At 41.2% G+C, this 15,507-nt stretch overlaps 3 protein-coding genes across 4 annotated transcripts; all 3 read left to right on the top strand.

Annotated features, from left to right (window-relative positions):
* The first annotated feature begins 798 nt into the window (after nt 1-798).
* wdtc1 (WD and tetratricopeptide repeats 1) lies at nt 799-8,514 on the top strand. Of its 2 annotated transcripts, none has more exons than XM_056381671.1 (16): nt 799-857; nt 1,483-1,632; nt 1,875-1,958; nt 2,138-2,184; nt 2,548-2,659; nt 3,319-3,506; nt 3,626-3,808; nt 3,948-4,042; nt 4,194-4,309; nt 4,402-4,477; nt 4,580-4,676; nt 4,791-4,961; nt 5,079-5,314; nt 5,614-5,782; nt 6,629-6,821; nt 6,921-8,514. In XM_056381671.1, exons 2-16 carry the CDS (start codon nt 1,567-1,569, stop codon nt 7,116-7,118), a joined length of 2,031 nt encoding a protein of 676 aa, XP_056237646.1. In that variant the 5' UTR covers nt 799-857; nt 1,483-1,566; the 3' UTR covers nt 7,119-8,514. The 2 variants fall into 2 exon arrangements, with proteins under 2 accessions (XP_056237646.1, XP_056237645.1); XM_056381670.1 differs by having other exon boundaries at nt 826-959.
* Nucleotides 8,515-9,349: 835 nt separating this feature from the next.
* Nucleotides 9,350-12,820, top strand: LOC130172911 (transmembrane protein 222-like). Its single transcript, XM_056381883.1, has 6 exons — nt 9,350-9,506; nt 9,789-9,873; nt 10,221-10,252; nt 10,362-10,458; nt 10,544-10,674; nt 11,928-12,820. The coding sequence occupies exons 1-6, from the start codon at nt 9,388-9,390 to the stop codon at nt 12,013-12,015; spliced, it is 552 nt and encodes a 183-aa protein (XP_056237858.1). The 5' UTR covers nt 9,350-9,387; the 3' UTR covers nt 12,016-12,820.
* Nucleotides 12,821-12,962: 142 nt separating this feature from the next.
* Nucleotides 12,963-15,300, top strand: LOC130172910 (trophoblast glycoprotein-like). The gene is made up of 2 exons (XM_056381882.1): nt 12,963-13,540; nt 13,758-15,300. Exons 1-2 carry the CDS (start codon nt 13,281-13,283, stop codon nt 14,731-14,733), a joined length of 1,236 nt encoding a protein of 411 aa, XP_056237857.1. The 5' UTR covers nt 12,963-13,280; the 3' UTR covers nt 14,734-15,300.
* The last annotated feature ends 207 nt before the right edge of the window (nt 15,301-15,507 follow it).

Raw genomic sequence — 15,507 nt, 5'->3', positions numbered from 1 at the left:
TTTGCTGATACATGTTCACAGGGTCTTATGCTAACACAAAGCTAATAATTCACAACTTGTCAAAGCAAATGAACATGCTCTTCATTCCCCAGTTTTGCCTTTAACAATCTTTGTTTTTTGAAGTGGCAAGTCCAGTTTATTCTACTTTGTCAAGCAAAGAGACTGTTAGATTAATTTGATCACCTTTGATAACAGTAAAGATGTGTTTAGTGTTTTCTTTTTAAATTTCCATTGTTGTTAATAAATGCACATGACAGCATCACTAAACGACCTCTACCGATTCTTATCATCTGCCAAAAAATTCTCCACCAGTGCAACAACTACACTCAGATATAATCTGCTCTTGTGTTATAATTTGACTGAGCCAATTCAAGTCATTTACATCCTAAATTTGCCACTGATATGATCAGCTCAGACCGACTGGCTGCTTGCTGTATAGGCATTTCTGCATTCTCTTTCTCCGTGACCAGTACAGAAAGCTGACTCTCACTTTATACCTCAGGTAACAATAAAACAAATTGTTCCTACTTTTTTGTTCCTACTTTTACTGACACGTTATGTACACGTCAATAAAGGAAAAATCTGATAACTAGCATATTTCTATTAAAATGAGCTAGAGAAAAATTTTCATTTTTTACATTATAAGACACTGTATAGACTGCGCAGCTAATCTTTGCAGCCTTTTTGCTTTTTTGTGCCATAGTATGAAATGTTTGTAAATACCAGCTGTAATTTGTGAGGAGAATGCTTTTATTCTGAAATGAACTCGGACCGGAAGTGTTTGTTCTGCTTTAGCAGGCGGAACAAAGTTGCGTGATGTTCTCAGTGGGAGGAGGGTTGTGTTCAAGTCAGAGAAGGTATTAGCGAGAATCCTGTCAACAAACTCACATAGAGTATGATTTATTACGTTTATTAAATGGACATTTCTTGACAGAGGTCTTTTTAGTTCAAGGAAAGCGGTGAGATTTCTTACGCAGTCGTAAATTAAAATGAAAGCGTTGCAAATGTTGACGTTACATGATGTGTACGTTTTGTTTAGCTAGCATGGTAACGCAGATACGCTAACGCCAGCTACTCGGTAAACCACAGGTCTCTTAAAGGCCCGATGCACAGGTGGCTAACGATTCTGACAGGCTAACAGCGCTTTAACGTTGAGATAACTGTCAATGTCCTGCGACACTGTCCGCCGATTGTAATACTGACAGAGCTACATAGCGAACATTAGCTAGTTAGCTTCTGAACTCGCCTTGTTGGTGTTCACTTACGGGAGCAGACCCAGTGTTTGGCACTGGAGTGAGCAAAGTATGAAGACCAGCTAACATTATATGTTTTAGCTATTTTTAAAAAGCCCATAATGAGTGGATAATTTAAATGTCTGCTGTTCAGCTTGCCTTTATTTTTCCTCTTTAACTGACATTAAACCATCATAGATTCACTGCCGTGTGATAAATGTGTTCTCTACCCTGTCTTAATGTTTTTAAGGTCTGTACAGCTTAATCCCAAGAAATACAGAGTAAATGTCATCTGAGCTGTGACCCCTGGAACCTCCTGCCCAGACCCTAATCTATGTTTTGTGGTGAGGCCATGACTGCTGTCAACATCACCAGAGATATCCTGCACAGGCAGATCAGGGTGAGTAAACAAATGCCATAGCATATTATGAGCTGAACATACATTGAATTGAGATTGGTGGGGCCAACCCAAATAGACTCTCACCAACGAATGTTAACAAGTATTTTGTTTGTACAAAAGTCTGACGGAGCCTTTGATTCATGTAATGTTTTTGGTTATTCAAACATGTGCCTGTAAAAAATCTGTTTCTCATTATTTCATGTCAGTCAAAATTTATTCTAATGAACCTCATGACACTGCAGGACAAGAAAGCGTCAGGCTTCCAAAGGTTCTATCATGTGACCGACCCCTTCATCAAGAGACTTGGTCTGGAGGCTGAGCTTCAGGTAAGTGACACAGTGACAACAAGTGTGTATGTGTGTGTGTGTGTGTGTGTGTGTGTGTGTGTGTGTGTGTGTGTGTGTGTGATGGAAAGAGAGATGTGGGAAAAAAAAGGGAGACTGATAGGATACTTCTGCATATTGTTATGTCTTCTTCTGATTGTTTATACTGTCTGTGTCAACAGGGCCATACTGGCTGTGTGAACTGTTTGGAGTGGAATGAACGAGGAGAGTAAGTCTTCAAATCCTAAAATTTTACCTTCTGTATATTTTATCATCTCTGACCTGGGATCACTGGTTGGGTTACATCGCCACAAAAGTCTTGCACGTATATGCAAGGCCTATTATGGTCGGGCTAGTTGTCATAATTAAATGAGTATGTTTTCTGTTAATGTTTCAGCTCTGAATGTTGCTGCGGCACTCCTAATCCTACCAAAATAATACAGCAGGCCTGCCATGTTTCACTACATTGTAATGGGATCCATATCTTTCCAGAATCTTAAAATGTCTCACAGTTTAATATTTTAAATGGCATTGGTCGTGAAGAGCCTCTACAAACGTTGCCTCATGACCTGATGATTCTTTTTGTATTCAGCCTACTGGCCTCAGGTTCAGATGATCAACATGCCATCATCTGGGATCCATTCAGACACAAGAAGCTTACAACTATGCACACAGGTCATGCAGCAAATATATTCTCTGTAAAGGTAAGGATGAATAATTGGAAGATGGGTGTATTTAATTGCAGGTGGGAAAGTGAGCTGAAATCATTTACAGTGGCTGCATTTACTTACACATCAATCATCCACTCATAGTGTGATTTAAGGCAGCGATGTGAGTAAGGTGGAGCCAACCTTGCTGGCTTATGCGTTCAGACGGACAAATATTAGTGAATTACTCCCATTTTAGTCTAATTGAAAATGCATTTTATCTATGTAAACACCTGAATCGAACTTGGACTCAATGTCACATTTCACCCTGTCTTTAGTCATTAACAAGTGCTGTTTATGTTACAAGTTCACTCCCTGTACATTAGGTGGCACTGTTGGCTATTTAATAAGTGGCATGTTGTTTGATGGAAAACCCATCTATGTACCTGTTCTACAGTTTTAAAGCTGCCCAAGTTGAGGTGGTTGTATTGCACTTTTCACACAAAAATCGCCACTAGGGCAGACCACTGTAGCTTCATGACAGAAAACTTTGGAATGAGGTCAAATACCAGAGGAAAATGTTACATTGTAACATAATATGGAGATGATGCCAAAAGCCTTTTAATGGGCTATAATCTATGGGATTGAAACAGGTATGTTGCCTGTAAACATATTATTAATGCCTTCCTCTTTGGTCTGTTTGTCTGTCCATACAGTTCCTCCCTCACTCCGGGGACAGAATTTTGGTAACAGGTGCAGCCGACACCAAGGTCCATGTGCACGACCTGACCGTGAAGGAAACCATCCATATGTTTTCTGATCATACCAACAGAGTCAAACGTATCGCCACAGCACCCATGTGGCCCAACACCTTCTGGAGTGCTGCGGAGGATGGTATCATCAGGTTAGAAGTCAGGGATTAAAATGGATTAAATCACCTCGTTGTGTTTAACAAAGTCAGAAGATATACCATGTCTAATTTAACTATAGGTAATATGTTCACTTTCTCCCTGTTCGCTACAGACAGTATGACTTGCGGGAGAGCAGTAAACGCTCTGAGGTGCTGATTGACCTGACAGAGTTTTGTGGGCAGCTGGTTGAAGCCAAGTGTCTGGCTGTCAACCCACGGGACAACAACTACTTGGCAGTGGGAGCCAATGGTCCCTTTGTACGCCTCTATGACATCAGGATGATTCACAACTACAGGTCGGTTAAGTTTTTGATGTCATTCTATGCTTATGATTATTCAACAACCACTAAAGTTTGGGGTTTTCTCCATTCCAGGTTTTGACACACACGTGTTCAACTGGGTTTTGACCATGTTGTTTTTTTTTTTCTTATACAGGAAATCTATGAGTCAGGGCACATCGGCGGCTGTGCACACATTCTGTGAAAGGCAGAAGCCGATCCCAGACGGAGCTGGGCAGTATTATGTTGCAGGTGCATATACGGCTGAATTTTTTTGTATCAGATTTATTTAATGGGTACATTTAGATTCTTATTGTGTAATGATGACATCAGGAAATGTACATGTTACAGGAAGGTGACTGAAGGATGCTGAATAATATCACACTCTATTTGAATGCTTCAGGGCACCTGCCAGTGAAACTCCCAGACTACAATAACCGCCTAAGGGTCCTGGTGGCCACCTATGTCACCTTTAGTCCAGATGGCACAGAGCTGCTTGTTAACATGGGTGGGGAACAGGTAACGCTTCTTAGTACAAACAAGGAATGGTGAGAGGAGTCATTTGTCTCTGTAATGTTTGTTTTATCTGTTCATTTTCATGGTTCTTCCAGGTGTATCTGTTTGACTTGACATTTAAACAGAGGCCATACACCTTCTTGCTTCCAAAAAAGTGCCAGTCATCAACAGGTAAGTTTATGCAATCTGTAAGGTTGAGTGGTGCCTAATAGAGATACATAAAGCATAGTATCTTTAGATGTATTGGTGGTTTCTTAAACTTTTGCCTCTCAGGAGATGTACAGAATGGAAAAACAACCAATGGCGTCTCCAATGGAATTCACTTACCAACCAGCCATATTCGCTTTGCCGGAAGCAAGATGCGCTCCAGGTACTTGTCTTTCACCCCGTCAGCGATCGCTTCTACTCACAGATCGATTATTTAAAGGTTTGAGAGTGCACACATTTGAGCCATGTACAGTATCTTCTGTTCTCTTTGTTTTAGTTCTACTGAGCTCCCTCCTCACTTGGAGAAGATAAAGCAACAAGCTAATGATGCATTTGCACAGCAGCAGTGGACACAGGCCATCCAGCTGTACAGTTTAGGCATTCATCAGGCCAGCAGCAATGCCATGCTGTATGGGAACCGGGCTGCAGCCTACATGAAACGCAAGTGGTAGGCCTCATCGGATCGCGACGCCTAAAGTACCACTGCAGACAGAGAGTTCATCATCTTTTCCTGAAGGCTATGAAAGAAATTAACAAGTGTTTTGTTTACATCTGTGACTCACAGGGACGGAGACCATTATGATGCCCTCAGGGACTGTCTGAAGGCTCTGACTTTAAACCCCGGACATCTGAAAGCACATTTCAGACTGGCACGGTGTCTGTTTGAGCTGAAATATGTGTCTGAGGCTCTGGAGTGTTTGGATGATTTCAAAGGAAAGTTTCCAGAGCAGGCTCACAGTAGTGCCTGTGACGCCTTAGATAAAGACATCAAGGCTGCTCTCTTCTCCAAGACAGAATCAGGTATGAAAGAGAAAAAATGATACATGACAGTAGCTCTCATTTATTAAACAAGTATGCACGAAGTTGGATCTTGAAACATACAAACCGCACTGCTGCCACCACCACCTGTTTGTTTTAACTTGGGAATACTCACAAAGTACAGTTACATACAAGCTAAAATAAATCTGTTTTTAGATTTATAAACTTGCGTGATAAGTTAGCAACTTTGTATTATTACGCACTGACATCCCACTCTTTGTTTATTTGTTAATGTGTCTGAGAGATTCAGTGGTAATAAGTTTGACTTCTTTCTTCACTAGCTGAAGATAAGAAGGCCAATAGCTCCATTCGATTCCACTCATTCAGTCGGAAAGAGTCGATCCCAGAAGATGAGTTGGTGCTGAGAGAGCGCAGCTTTGACTACAAGCACAGATACTGTGGTCACTGCAACACCACCACCGATATCAAAGAGGCCAACTTCTTTGGAAGGTCAGGAGATTTCACTCTCAGACTGCAGAGGCCTCGCTAGGGGGCAGTCACGAGCTCTGTTACTTAAGGAAAGGAACCACGAAGATTCACTGGAGACTCAGTAAAGCAAAAATCCACAGTGAAAAGTAGCTTTCATTCATAAATTTACTCTGCGGGGACTAGATCTGCCGGTTTTGTGACAAAGCAAAAGTCCAACATTCATACATTCATAATAAAGTTTAAAATATCCACTTTTTTTTTTTTTGTTGAAGACATTACATTTCAATACAGACAAATATATTATAATGACCATTATGAGCATAGTGCATACAAGAAGTGATTATTATTATTTTATGTCAGTTGAAATTGACACTGTAATTTTAGTTTAAAGTTAAACAAATAACACTATGTCATTTTGATGTGGACTTTACCAATTGTACCAATTTTGTTGATCAGTGTGGATCTAGCTGACCACTGCAAATTATGAGAGCTACTAATCAGACTGGTCAAAACTCTCTTTTGTACTGTGGGCCAGATTAAGTACTGTATGTTTCATGATGTGTCAAAAGCTGCATATTACTGTTGTTTAACAAAAAGATTAGCCACCTTAACCTCACCTGGTTTCACATTACAATATCCAGTCAAAGTCTTAATAACTAAAGCCACTGGAATGTAATACAGTACATGTGAAACAAACCTCAGTTTCCACTGAACCTTTTATATGAGAATGCCTGGATGAGCTACCTTTCACACCAGAACTGGGGAAGCCCCGATTACACATCTGTACCGTGAAGTGAACAACTGTTCTGTGAAAGAGATTCAATTTAAAACAATGTTTTAATTCCCAGTAATTCCTTTGCCCCTCAGCAAAGGGCAGTACATTGTCAGTGGCTCAGATGACGGCTCCTTCTTTATCTGGGAAAAGGAGACAACTAATCTGGTGAGGATCCTGCAGGGGGACGAGTCCATAGTCAATTGCCTGCAGCCCCACCCCAGCTACTGCTTCCTGGCTACAAGCGGTATTGACCCTGTAGTTCGATTATGGAACCCCAGACCAGAGGTAAACAAGTAATAATCTATGTTTTATTTATTTATAAATTTTGTTATATTTTACCATTTTTTTACATTACCCTTTCTCCTCCCCTCTCTCATAATACAGACGGAGAGTGAGAATGGGCGTGTGGTGGAGGACATGGATGGTGCTGCTCAGGCGAACCAGCGGCGTATGAATGCCGATCCACTGGAGGTTATGCTGCTCAACATGGGCTATCGCATCACAGGCCTGCGTGGCGTTGGCCCAGATGGCTCAGATGATGAAGACAGCTCAGAAGGACAAGTTCAGTGTCGGCCAAGCTAAGCAAACTGTCAGCCATTCTGCAGAATGGATGTAGGAAGCAAAGCACTCTCCCAGCTCCTGTTTGAATCTTAATTTCCCCCCTATCTGACAGAAACATTGAGTGAATGTCATGTCACATCTCTGCACTATGCATCGCCCTCCCCTGTCCTGAGACAGGACTGGTGGAGACCACTTTGGGGAGAGGAATTCATGGAGGGTGGAGACGACATCCATCTCGCCCCTTCAAAGCACCAACAACACCTCAGCCCTCTCCCTCCACCCTGTGATGGCAGGGGGGGACACCTTTGAGGAGAGCACCTTCAACGTCACTCCCCAGTTTCTCACGCAGAAGGAGGAGTTCAGCACTTATCCCTCCTCAGGTTTATGTTGGAGAGACACACAACATGTTAGAAGGAGAAGCCTGCGGTCAGGCGACCTATTTTCAGGTCAGAGTGGCCACACAGTCACAGTGTCCTCCATGGAGGATCAGATCACAGACCAGAAGATGGTGCTTTGTTGCATCTCCTGTCTGCTCTACAGTTGGAGCAAAGAGTCACAGTGCCCACTCATCTCAGAAAGGCTGCACACCCAAGTCATTGATTCTGAGTTAGACTTCTCATATTTTCAGTTGGAGTTTTGGTCACAGAAAGCCTAGAATTAATTAAAATCTCCAAGTTGTGGAAGTTGCTGCTGTTGCTCCAATGAAATGTATTTACAAGCTTTGTTTAGTTTATACCTGTCAGAAAAAAAATTGCTTTCTTCTGCCAATGGTTGTCATCTATCATTTCATTGGCCAAGGATTAATGTTTACTTTCTCTGTTTCATTGAACCATAATTTTGGCATACTGTACTCCTTTTAGTTGAGAGGTTTTACCACAATAGATTGTTGACAAGATCAACAAGATATTGACAAAGAAGTATTTGTAAAAGAAAATAACTTTCTAATAGTTTTTGTTTTAATTTAAGTCTCATTGATTGTAAATGTCATTTGGCATGAAATGTCAGTGTGAAACTTCTGTTGGGTATAAGTGGGACACAGATGCTAATTTTATGGTATATGCCAACTAGGTGCTACGTATTTGGTGGCGATAGGGGTTCCTGCCTACTAGCTGCGTGGCTCTACCGCTAGGCCTCTGCTGCAGTCAGGTGTTCAATCCTGCTTGCATGAGGCTTCTCTGACCATAGTTGTGGGCAACAAAAAGGACATAGAGCCATCCCATCCGTTACTCAAAGAACAGCTCGTTGGTTCTTCGCCCACGAATAGGGCGAATGTTAAGGGGGTCCTCAACAACATGCAACACTAGGCTTTCATATGTTTTACTTTGTTCATTAATTTGAGATACTCTGTTTTTTCTTTGAGGAATCCTATAATAACCTTTGTCGCAAACAAAGTAAAAAATAAAATTATTGAACACCATATTGTCTGTATTCTTGTACTTTTTGTTCCATCAGTGGTAAAATAATGAACTCTTTGTCCTTTTAGTGTAACAATTACACAACAGCTGCAGCAGTAATGATGCAATGCTAACTAGGTTGGGAAGATGTACTGCAGGCGAAGCTATGAACTTTCTGGTATCCTGTTCATTCATCAGTGTCCGCTCTCCTCTGCTATTGCTGACTATTAGGCAACAAATGTGAGCACAGTACATCACAAGCATGAGTAGTTAGGGGAGCGTCTGGTTGAACCATACACTGTTCAGTAATGAGGTGACCCAGCTTTAGGAGTAGTGGAGGTTACACTGATGAAGCTCAGGGTTTACTGAGCCTGTTAGTGGCTGCCAAACAGGAGATATAATAGAAGTCCCCAAACCTGAAAAACTAGCTTTTGTGTGTTTGATAAATGTCTGTCAAAATAATGGTTTTGGTGTGTTGATTTTAGTAACGTAGAAGCACAATAAACATTATAGCAGCCACTTTTACTGGAAAATGAGACAAACTACATCCGTACCTCAGTAATAGGCTAAATGATCTGTCCTTGGAGCTTCGACATGGTTGTCACTTCATGAAAAATCATACAATAAATAAATCGAATGGCTCAAATATAAATACAAATGACCGAAATTAACGATTATTGTTGTTTTGGTAGCCTGTTAAACCCTGCAGTTCTAAATAAATCCCATTAAATTATGGTACGCAAACGCCGCGGTGCACGTACTAATGGACGGTGTTGCGTTCCTTGACCGACCCTTGGTTCACCCGCGGAGGAGGCAACGGCTGCGCGCTTCCGCTTCCACGCCGCCTCGCGCCGTCTGTGCGTCATTGTTGTCATCTACTGTTATTCCAGGCAGTGATGGCGGAGGCGGACGATACCGACATGATGATGAACTACCACGGTGATTTTTTAAAAAGCGACAGAAAAAACAGCCGCTACCCCTACTGCATTGTCTGGACACCCATTCCTATTTTATCGTAAGAAGCTAACACTTCCTGTTTTCCAGGTCTTGCTAGCTTAGCGTTAAATGTTACAGCTTGCCGCTCGGCGACAGGTTGTTATTAAGCAAACGTCAGAGGAAATGAAACGCTGAAATGAATGAAATGTTAGTCGCTGGTTAAATCTTATGCTATCCATTTCCTTTTAATGAACTGCTGAATAGTATGTGTTCTCTGACATAATAATGAATTAACATGTGCATAATATGTACAATACACAGTAATATCGATGTATTGTGTTCTGCTGGGTGCATCCTGCAGGTGGGTGCTCCCCTTCATTGGTCACATGGGTATATGCACATCTTCTGGAGTCATACGAGATTTTGCAGGATCCTACTTTGTCTCGGTGAGTATCTCTTGTTCACAGTTAATCACGCACATATCAGATGCAATGAGCAATCTGGCCTCTCTAGTAGCTCTGGAAAGTGAAGTGAGGCATTACTTAAAATGCAAACCTTTAATCTGAGATGTCATTCTGACGTGCAGACTGGAGCTGTTGAACTGATTATGAATGGGAGTAGTGGCCTTCAGGTTCCTCTACTTATATTTACTCATGAATTGTGTTATCCAGTGCATTTTGTGTTTTAAATAAACTAATGATAAGCCACTCATATATAAATCCCACAACAACTCAAGCATATGGTCACTTTCATGCTTCATTACTTCATTTTTAAATGAGCCTGTTTTCTACAGGAGGACAACATGGGCTTCGGTAGACCAACAAAGTAAGTTTATTAATCTAAATATTGTATTTGAATAGTGTTTCAACAAGTAGGTCACACCAAGTCACATGTTTAAATGAACACGTTGATTGGTGGTTAACTTATATCGCAGGTATTGGAAACTTGATGTGGACAAAGTCTGTGGTAGCGGGGCTGCTACTTGGGACAAAGCAGTGCAAGATGCGTCAGAGGAATACAAATGTAGGCCGGTAAGACAATATTTAGGATTGTAAATGCAGATATTTCCATATTAATATTCAAATAATGATGTCTACTCTTTCTGTTTCATTGAAGCACAATCTATGCTTTGATAACTGCCATTCCCACGTTGCCATGGCACTCAACCTTATGCGTTACGACAACAGCACGTCTTGGAACATGGTGAACCTGTGTGTGCTGTCACTCATTAATGGAAAACATGTGAGGTAATTGTCTCTGCCTCATTCTGCCATTTGTTGGCAGAACAATGTGAATATAAAGCTAAAGCCCTACACTGCATCCAAGTGGGCATCTGTTCCATGGAGCCATAGCGGGTCCTTATGGTTTTTCTGAAAAGCTCAAACATAACACTTGGGTAATTATCCTCTACTGTACCAGGCAGTTACACTTTAATATGTGATTATTTTACCAAAATAAAACAGTGACTAATTTGCTAGTATTTAGAGATACAGCATGTACATTACATTCATACATTGACAGATGTGTTTGTCCAAAATGACTTTTTTTTCCCTCATACCTGCATCAGGAGCAATTTTGTAGTTTGAGTGTCTTGGTCAAAGACATGTCAGCATACCATATGTTTAATGGTTTACCCACTCTACCGCCTGACCTATAGCTGCCTCATGGGTGTGTATCTGCAGTACATTCTTAATTGTAAACAGGAAACATGCCTATACCATTTTGATTTTAAGTTCTGGTTTTGTTAGTGCAGATTGACAGTCTGTGCAGCATATGACATCCTCTATCCATATTCTCTTGGTTTTATTTAGAAGGAAATTACATATAAAAAGCAATTAACAGGAAAAAGGGAGAAGAAAGGAAGGAACAGGAGGAATTCCTTTTCTAGAACAGACAGACATGCAATAGGTGCTGTATAAACAGAGAAGACTACAGTAGAATTGCAAGTTGGCAGTGGAAAAATGTTGTTGCTAACCTGAAGCATCTTAACCAGAGTCATGTAAGCACTCTGTTTGGTTGCTCTTCTTGCTGGATGCTCATGAGCATTAAGAGACATATGGCTCAGAGAGCCCCCCTCATTATTCTCCGCTGACCCACATAGAGAGCGCTGGCGTCACAGTTTGTGCTGCCTCTGCAAATACACTCCCACGACACAGGAGTCTTTTAAACAGAAGCGGAGTCATGTAATTCATCACTGACAGCAGCACTCCCCTCTGTATCACCACTGGAGGTCACCTCACTGCTGGGGCTCCCTGCGCCGGCTGGGTGGAAAGGACAGTAGGACGCAGGCTGGGGTGTAGCGATGGGGAGAGAGGGGAGCTGTGGGACTATGGGAGTAAAGAGACTGAACCATGTGATACTTCAACACACTTCGTGTGCCATTTTCTGTCCAAAATACACAGGAGTGGGTGTTTGTGTGTATATGCCCACATACATACACTCATAATATCCAGGTGTTGGTGATTACTCTAATACGCGTTACCCTCTTTTTATCCTTCAGCTGGGCCGCGTTCCTCAAGACCTGGCTACCATTCCTCATGTTGTCTGGAGTTCTTGCCACCTTCATCCTAACATTCAACCTACAGTAATGGAGCGAGCAGTACAATGGGATGACTCAATGACTTTGGTTATACATTATCATCGACGTGAATGATGTGCTTTGACGGGACATATGTTCGAACAAAAAAATACTAAATGAAGGACTTCATCATCTGTAGTGATCTGTAGTGATGTAGTCTTTAGGATGGTAACTAAGGGCAAAGGCTAGCTGTGTTTGGGTAGTTTTTAAACCAAAAAAATATTTTCCTTTTTTTTTTTATTTATGTATTTATTAATTAGAATAATGTATAAGCTACAGTATCTACAATAATCTCTTCAAAATTCAACATTACTATTTTTCACATAGCAGGTTCAGTGTTCTTGTTTAGTTTATTAAGAGGATTATGAAGGAACACTACAGTAGAGCAATGCTGGTGAGTTCCAGTGATTTATTTTTCATGGATGGCAATGATGAATGTGTTTCCAGTCTGGCTAATGTACATTCAGTGATGAATGGCTACCAAATGGACCACGAAATCTTAACGCTGAAATGCATTTATCAGTTATTTGTCTAAGAGACATGAGCCGCTACCAAAGATAAAATGATGCAGGACCCACTTGTGAAAAATAGTGATATTGTTCTGTAAAAATGTCCTCCTGCCTTCATTCCACTTTCCCCTGGCATATAAAGACAGATGTGTGAAGTGTTTTTTTTGTTATTCAACATGAGTGTAATTCTCCAGGCAGAAACTGAATGCTTTCAAATAATGCATCTTCATTCTTGAATGTTATTATAACTCCGCCAATTTATACAAACTATGAGCAATACTCCATTAAATTATTATGTATCATTTATTTTATTGATTTGTTTTTAATGCTTATTACCTGCAAGAGTATTATTTATTACTGTATATCTCTATCAGTTAAATATTTCTGTTTTTGTAACTTTACTTTGGATGTGCTGTAGCCTTTTCCACGTTCCCTCTGTCACACTGTGGTGTAGGTCACAGGCTGTGGATGCCCTATTTGTCCTCTGTACCTTTAAGGGAACCACGCACCTTTTTCATCCAGCAGATTCTGTGTGATATGAACTATCATCAATTTACGGGAACCTTTATTCCGTGAGTGGAGCAGATGAGGAGAGACTGATGCTGGAGGGAGCAGTCTTTGTTTTTTGTCAGAACAAAAGCTTAGGATAAAATGTATAATTTGACTTATTAATTCACATGGAATCAAGTTTTTTTTCTGCTGTAATTCCTACTCTTGTGCGTTAACATTTTTTTAATCTTTCCTTTTCTTTGGCTAGAATTCAGATATGTGTATTTTTGCAGTCCGTGTGTTTTTGGGAATCCTTCTTTGTGCACCATACCAGTGCTTGGAGTGTCCTTTTGGCTGCGAGTGTTTTGCTGTCACTCGCACAGTGAAATGTGTTTCTAAGGATCTGCTCACGGTGCCACAAAGTGTTCCAGGATATGCAAGGACTGTCATCATCACAGGGAATAATATACACCAGATTGCACCTGATTCGTTTACAGAGATGGAGAATGTCACCAACATAATTTTAAGCAATAATAGGTGAGAATGTCAGTGTTTGTCTTTTTGTTTCAATCATGTATGTTAAGCCATATTTGGATGATAATGACTAACTTTGTTGATGTTAATCTATTAATAAACAATGTCTTTTTTCTGTGAATGTGGTTTTTATTAATTTACTTTGACAGCCCAGTGACATGCATGACTTGTATCCAAGCATGTCTAAGGACAGATGTTACAGTGTTAGTCGTCTTCACAGAATTACAGAGATGGCATCCCACAGCTTCTCTGTCCTCATCAACCTGCGCTTCCTGGACCTCAGTGGGAACCAGCTGGCCCTCATCCATCCGGAGGCTCTCAGTATACCCGGCAGTCCCCTTCAGGAGCTCAACCTGAGCCGTTCGCTGTACAACTTCACCGCCCTGACAGACCTCACCACGGCTCTACGCTGGGGGGGCCTCGGGGGTCTCCTCCGCCTCGACCTCTCTGGGAACCACCTCGCCCTGCTTCCCCCAGGCATGTTCTCCCACCTTCCCAATCTGCAGCAGCTCTTCCTCACCAACAACTCTCTGGTAGCTGTCTACAGTGGGACGTTCTCTGGTATGAACCATCTGGAAGTGCTGGACCTGACACAGAATGCCTTCAGAATATTCAGGGCCGATGCTCTACAAGAGCTGGAGAAGCTCGGGAATATCCACATCCATCTTGGTAACAACCCTTATACTTGCTCTTGTGAAATCCATAATTTTGTCACTTGGCTGAATGAATCAAGAGCTCTGCTAGATGTGGATGCTGTGAGATGTGCTTCACCTGGAGAGTTAACCGAAGCCCGTCTGCAAAGACTCAGTGTCCAGGCTATTGGGTGTGTTGTTCCAGTCCAAGCAGGGGTGGCTGACCTCACCCTCCAGACATCTTATGTTTTCCTAGGGCTGGTGCTGGGGTTTGTGGGGATGGTCTTTCTTTTTGTGCTCTACCTGAATCGCAAAGGCATGAAGAATTGGATCATTGAAATGAGGGATGCATGTAGAGACGTTATGGAGGGATATCACTACCGATATGAGATCGACTCGGACCCCCGGCTGGGGCACATTACAGCAAATAAGGGTGGCAGCCGGGCACAAGCGCATTTAAGATTAGCTCTGTCACAGCAGCTGCCAAATGATATCTGCATTGTCCAGGTTCCCACAGACACACAGATCAAACAGGTGACAACCTTCCCACCTATGAACTTATGATCTCTTACTGAAACTAAAATCATTAAACAAAATATGAGCTTGGTGTAGATATGGATAGTTTAGGCCAGTACATTTATAAACTAATTTTATGTTTTTGTACTTACTGCAGTTATAACTGATAAATCTCACCCTAAAAGTGCCTTCGTGTTTTTGAGGCACTGTAGCATTGTATATGTAAATTGACATTAATATTGTTTGTTTGTCATACATTTTCTAAGAAAATATCACATAAGACAGATTGAATTTACACAAAAATCTCAGTTATTGTTAACTAACGTTTTTCTTTGTTTTTTTGTATCATCAGAAGACTGCCTGATAAATAAAGGAAATAGATGGTAGATCATTGGCATGGAAAATGTATGTTGACCTAAGAAACTGTACTCCATAGGCACCCAGTAAATTTTAGAATAGGTCTAAAAAAAAAAGTAAATCCCTGAATTTAGACAGCTATGTGTTACTGAGTAGTATTTATAACGTAATCAGTATTACAATAGTCTAAGGAGTAGATATTAAAGCCACTGTATGATGTGAAACCTGTATTTACATTGAGGATAAATAAAGTGACATTTTAATGTAATTAACTTTCTTGTTCATCTGTTTTATTGCGACCAACCTAAAGACACCATGCTACACAGACTTTTCTCCAGGTGATGAGGCTCTTCTATTTCAATCCTGAGTGCGTGATGAAGTGTTTCCACAGAGGGGAAACAGGGGAGAATGAAAGATATTTGGAAACACGCCTGCTGGCTCTGCAGCTGTGCGCCTACCTTATGT

The sequence above is a fragment of the Seriola aureovittata genome, chromosome 7 (genome assembly GCF_021018895.1).
Source record: "Seriola aureovittata isolate HTS-2021-v1 ecotype China chromosome 7, ASM2101889v1, whole genome shotgun sequence".
Taxonomy (NCBI): Eukaryota; Metazoa; Chordata; class Actinopteri; order Carangiformes; family Carangidae; genus Seriola; species Seriola aureovittata.
Note: the sequence above shows the minus strand (reverse complement) of the source record. Positions and strands in the feature narration are given on the sequence as shown.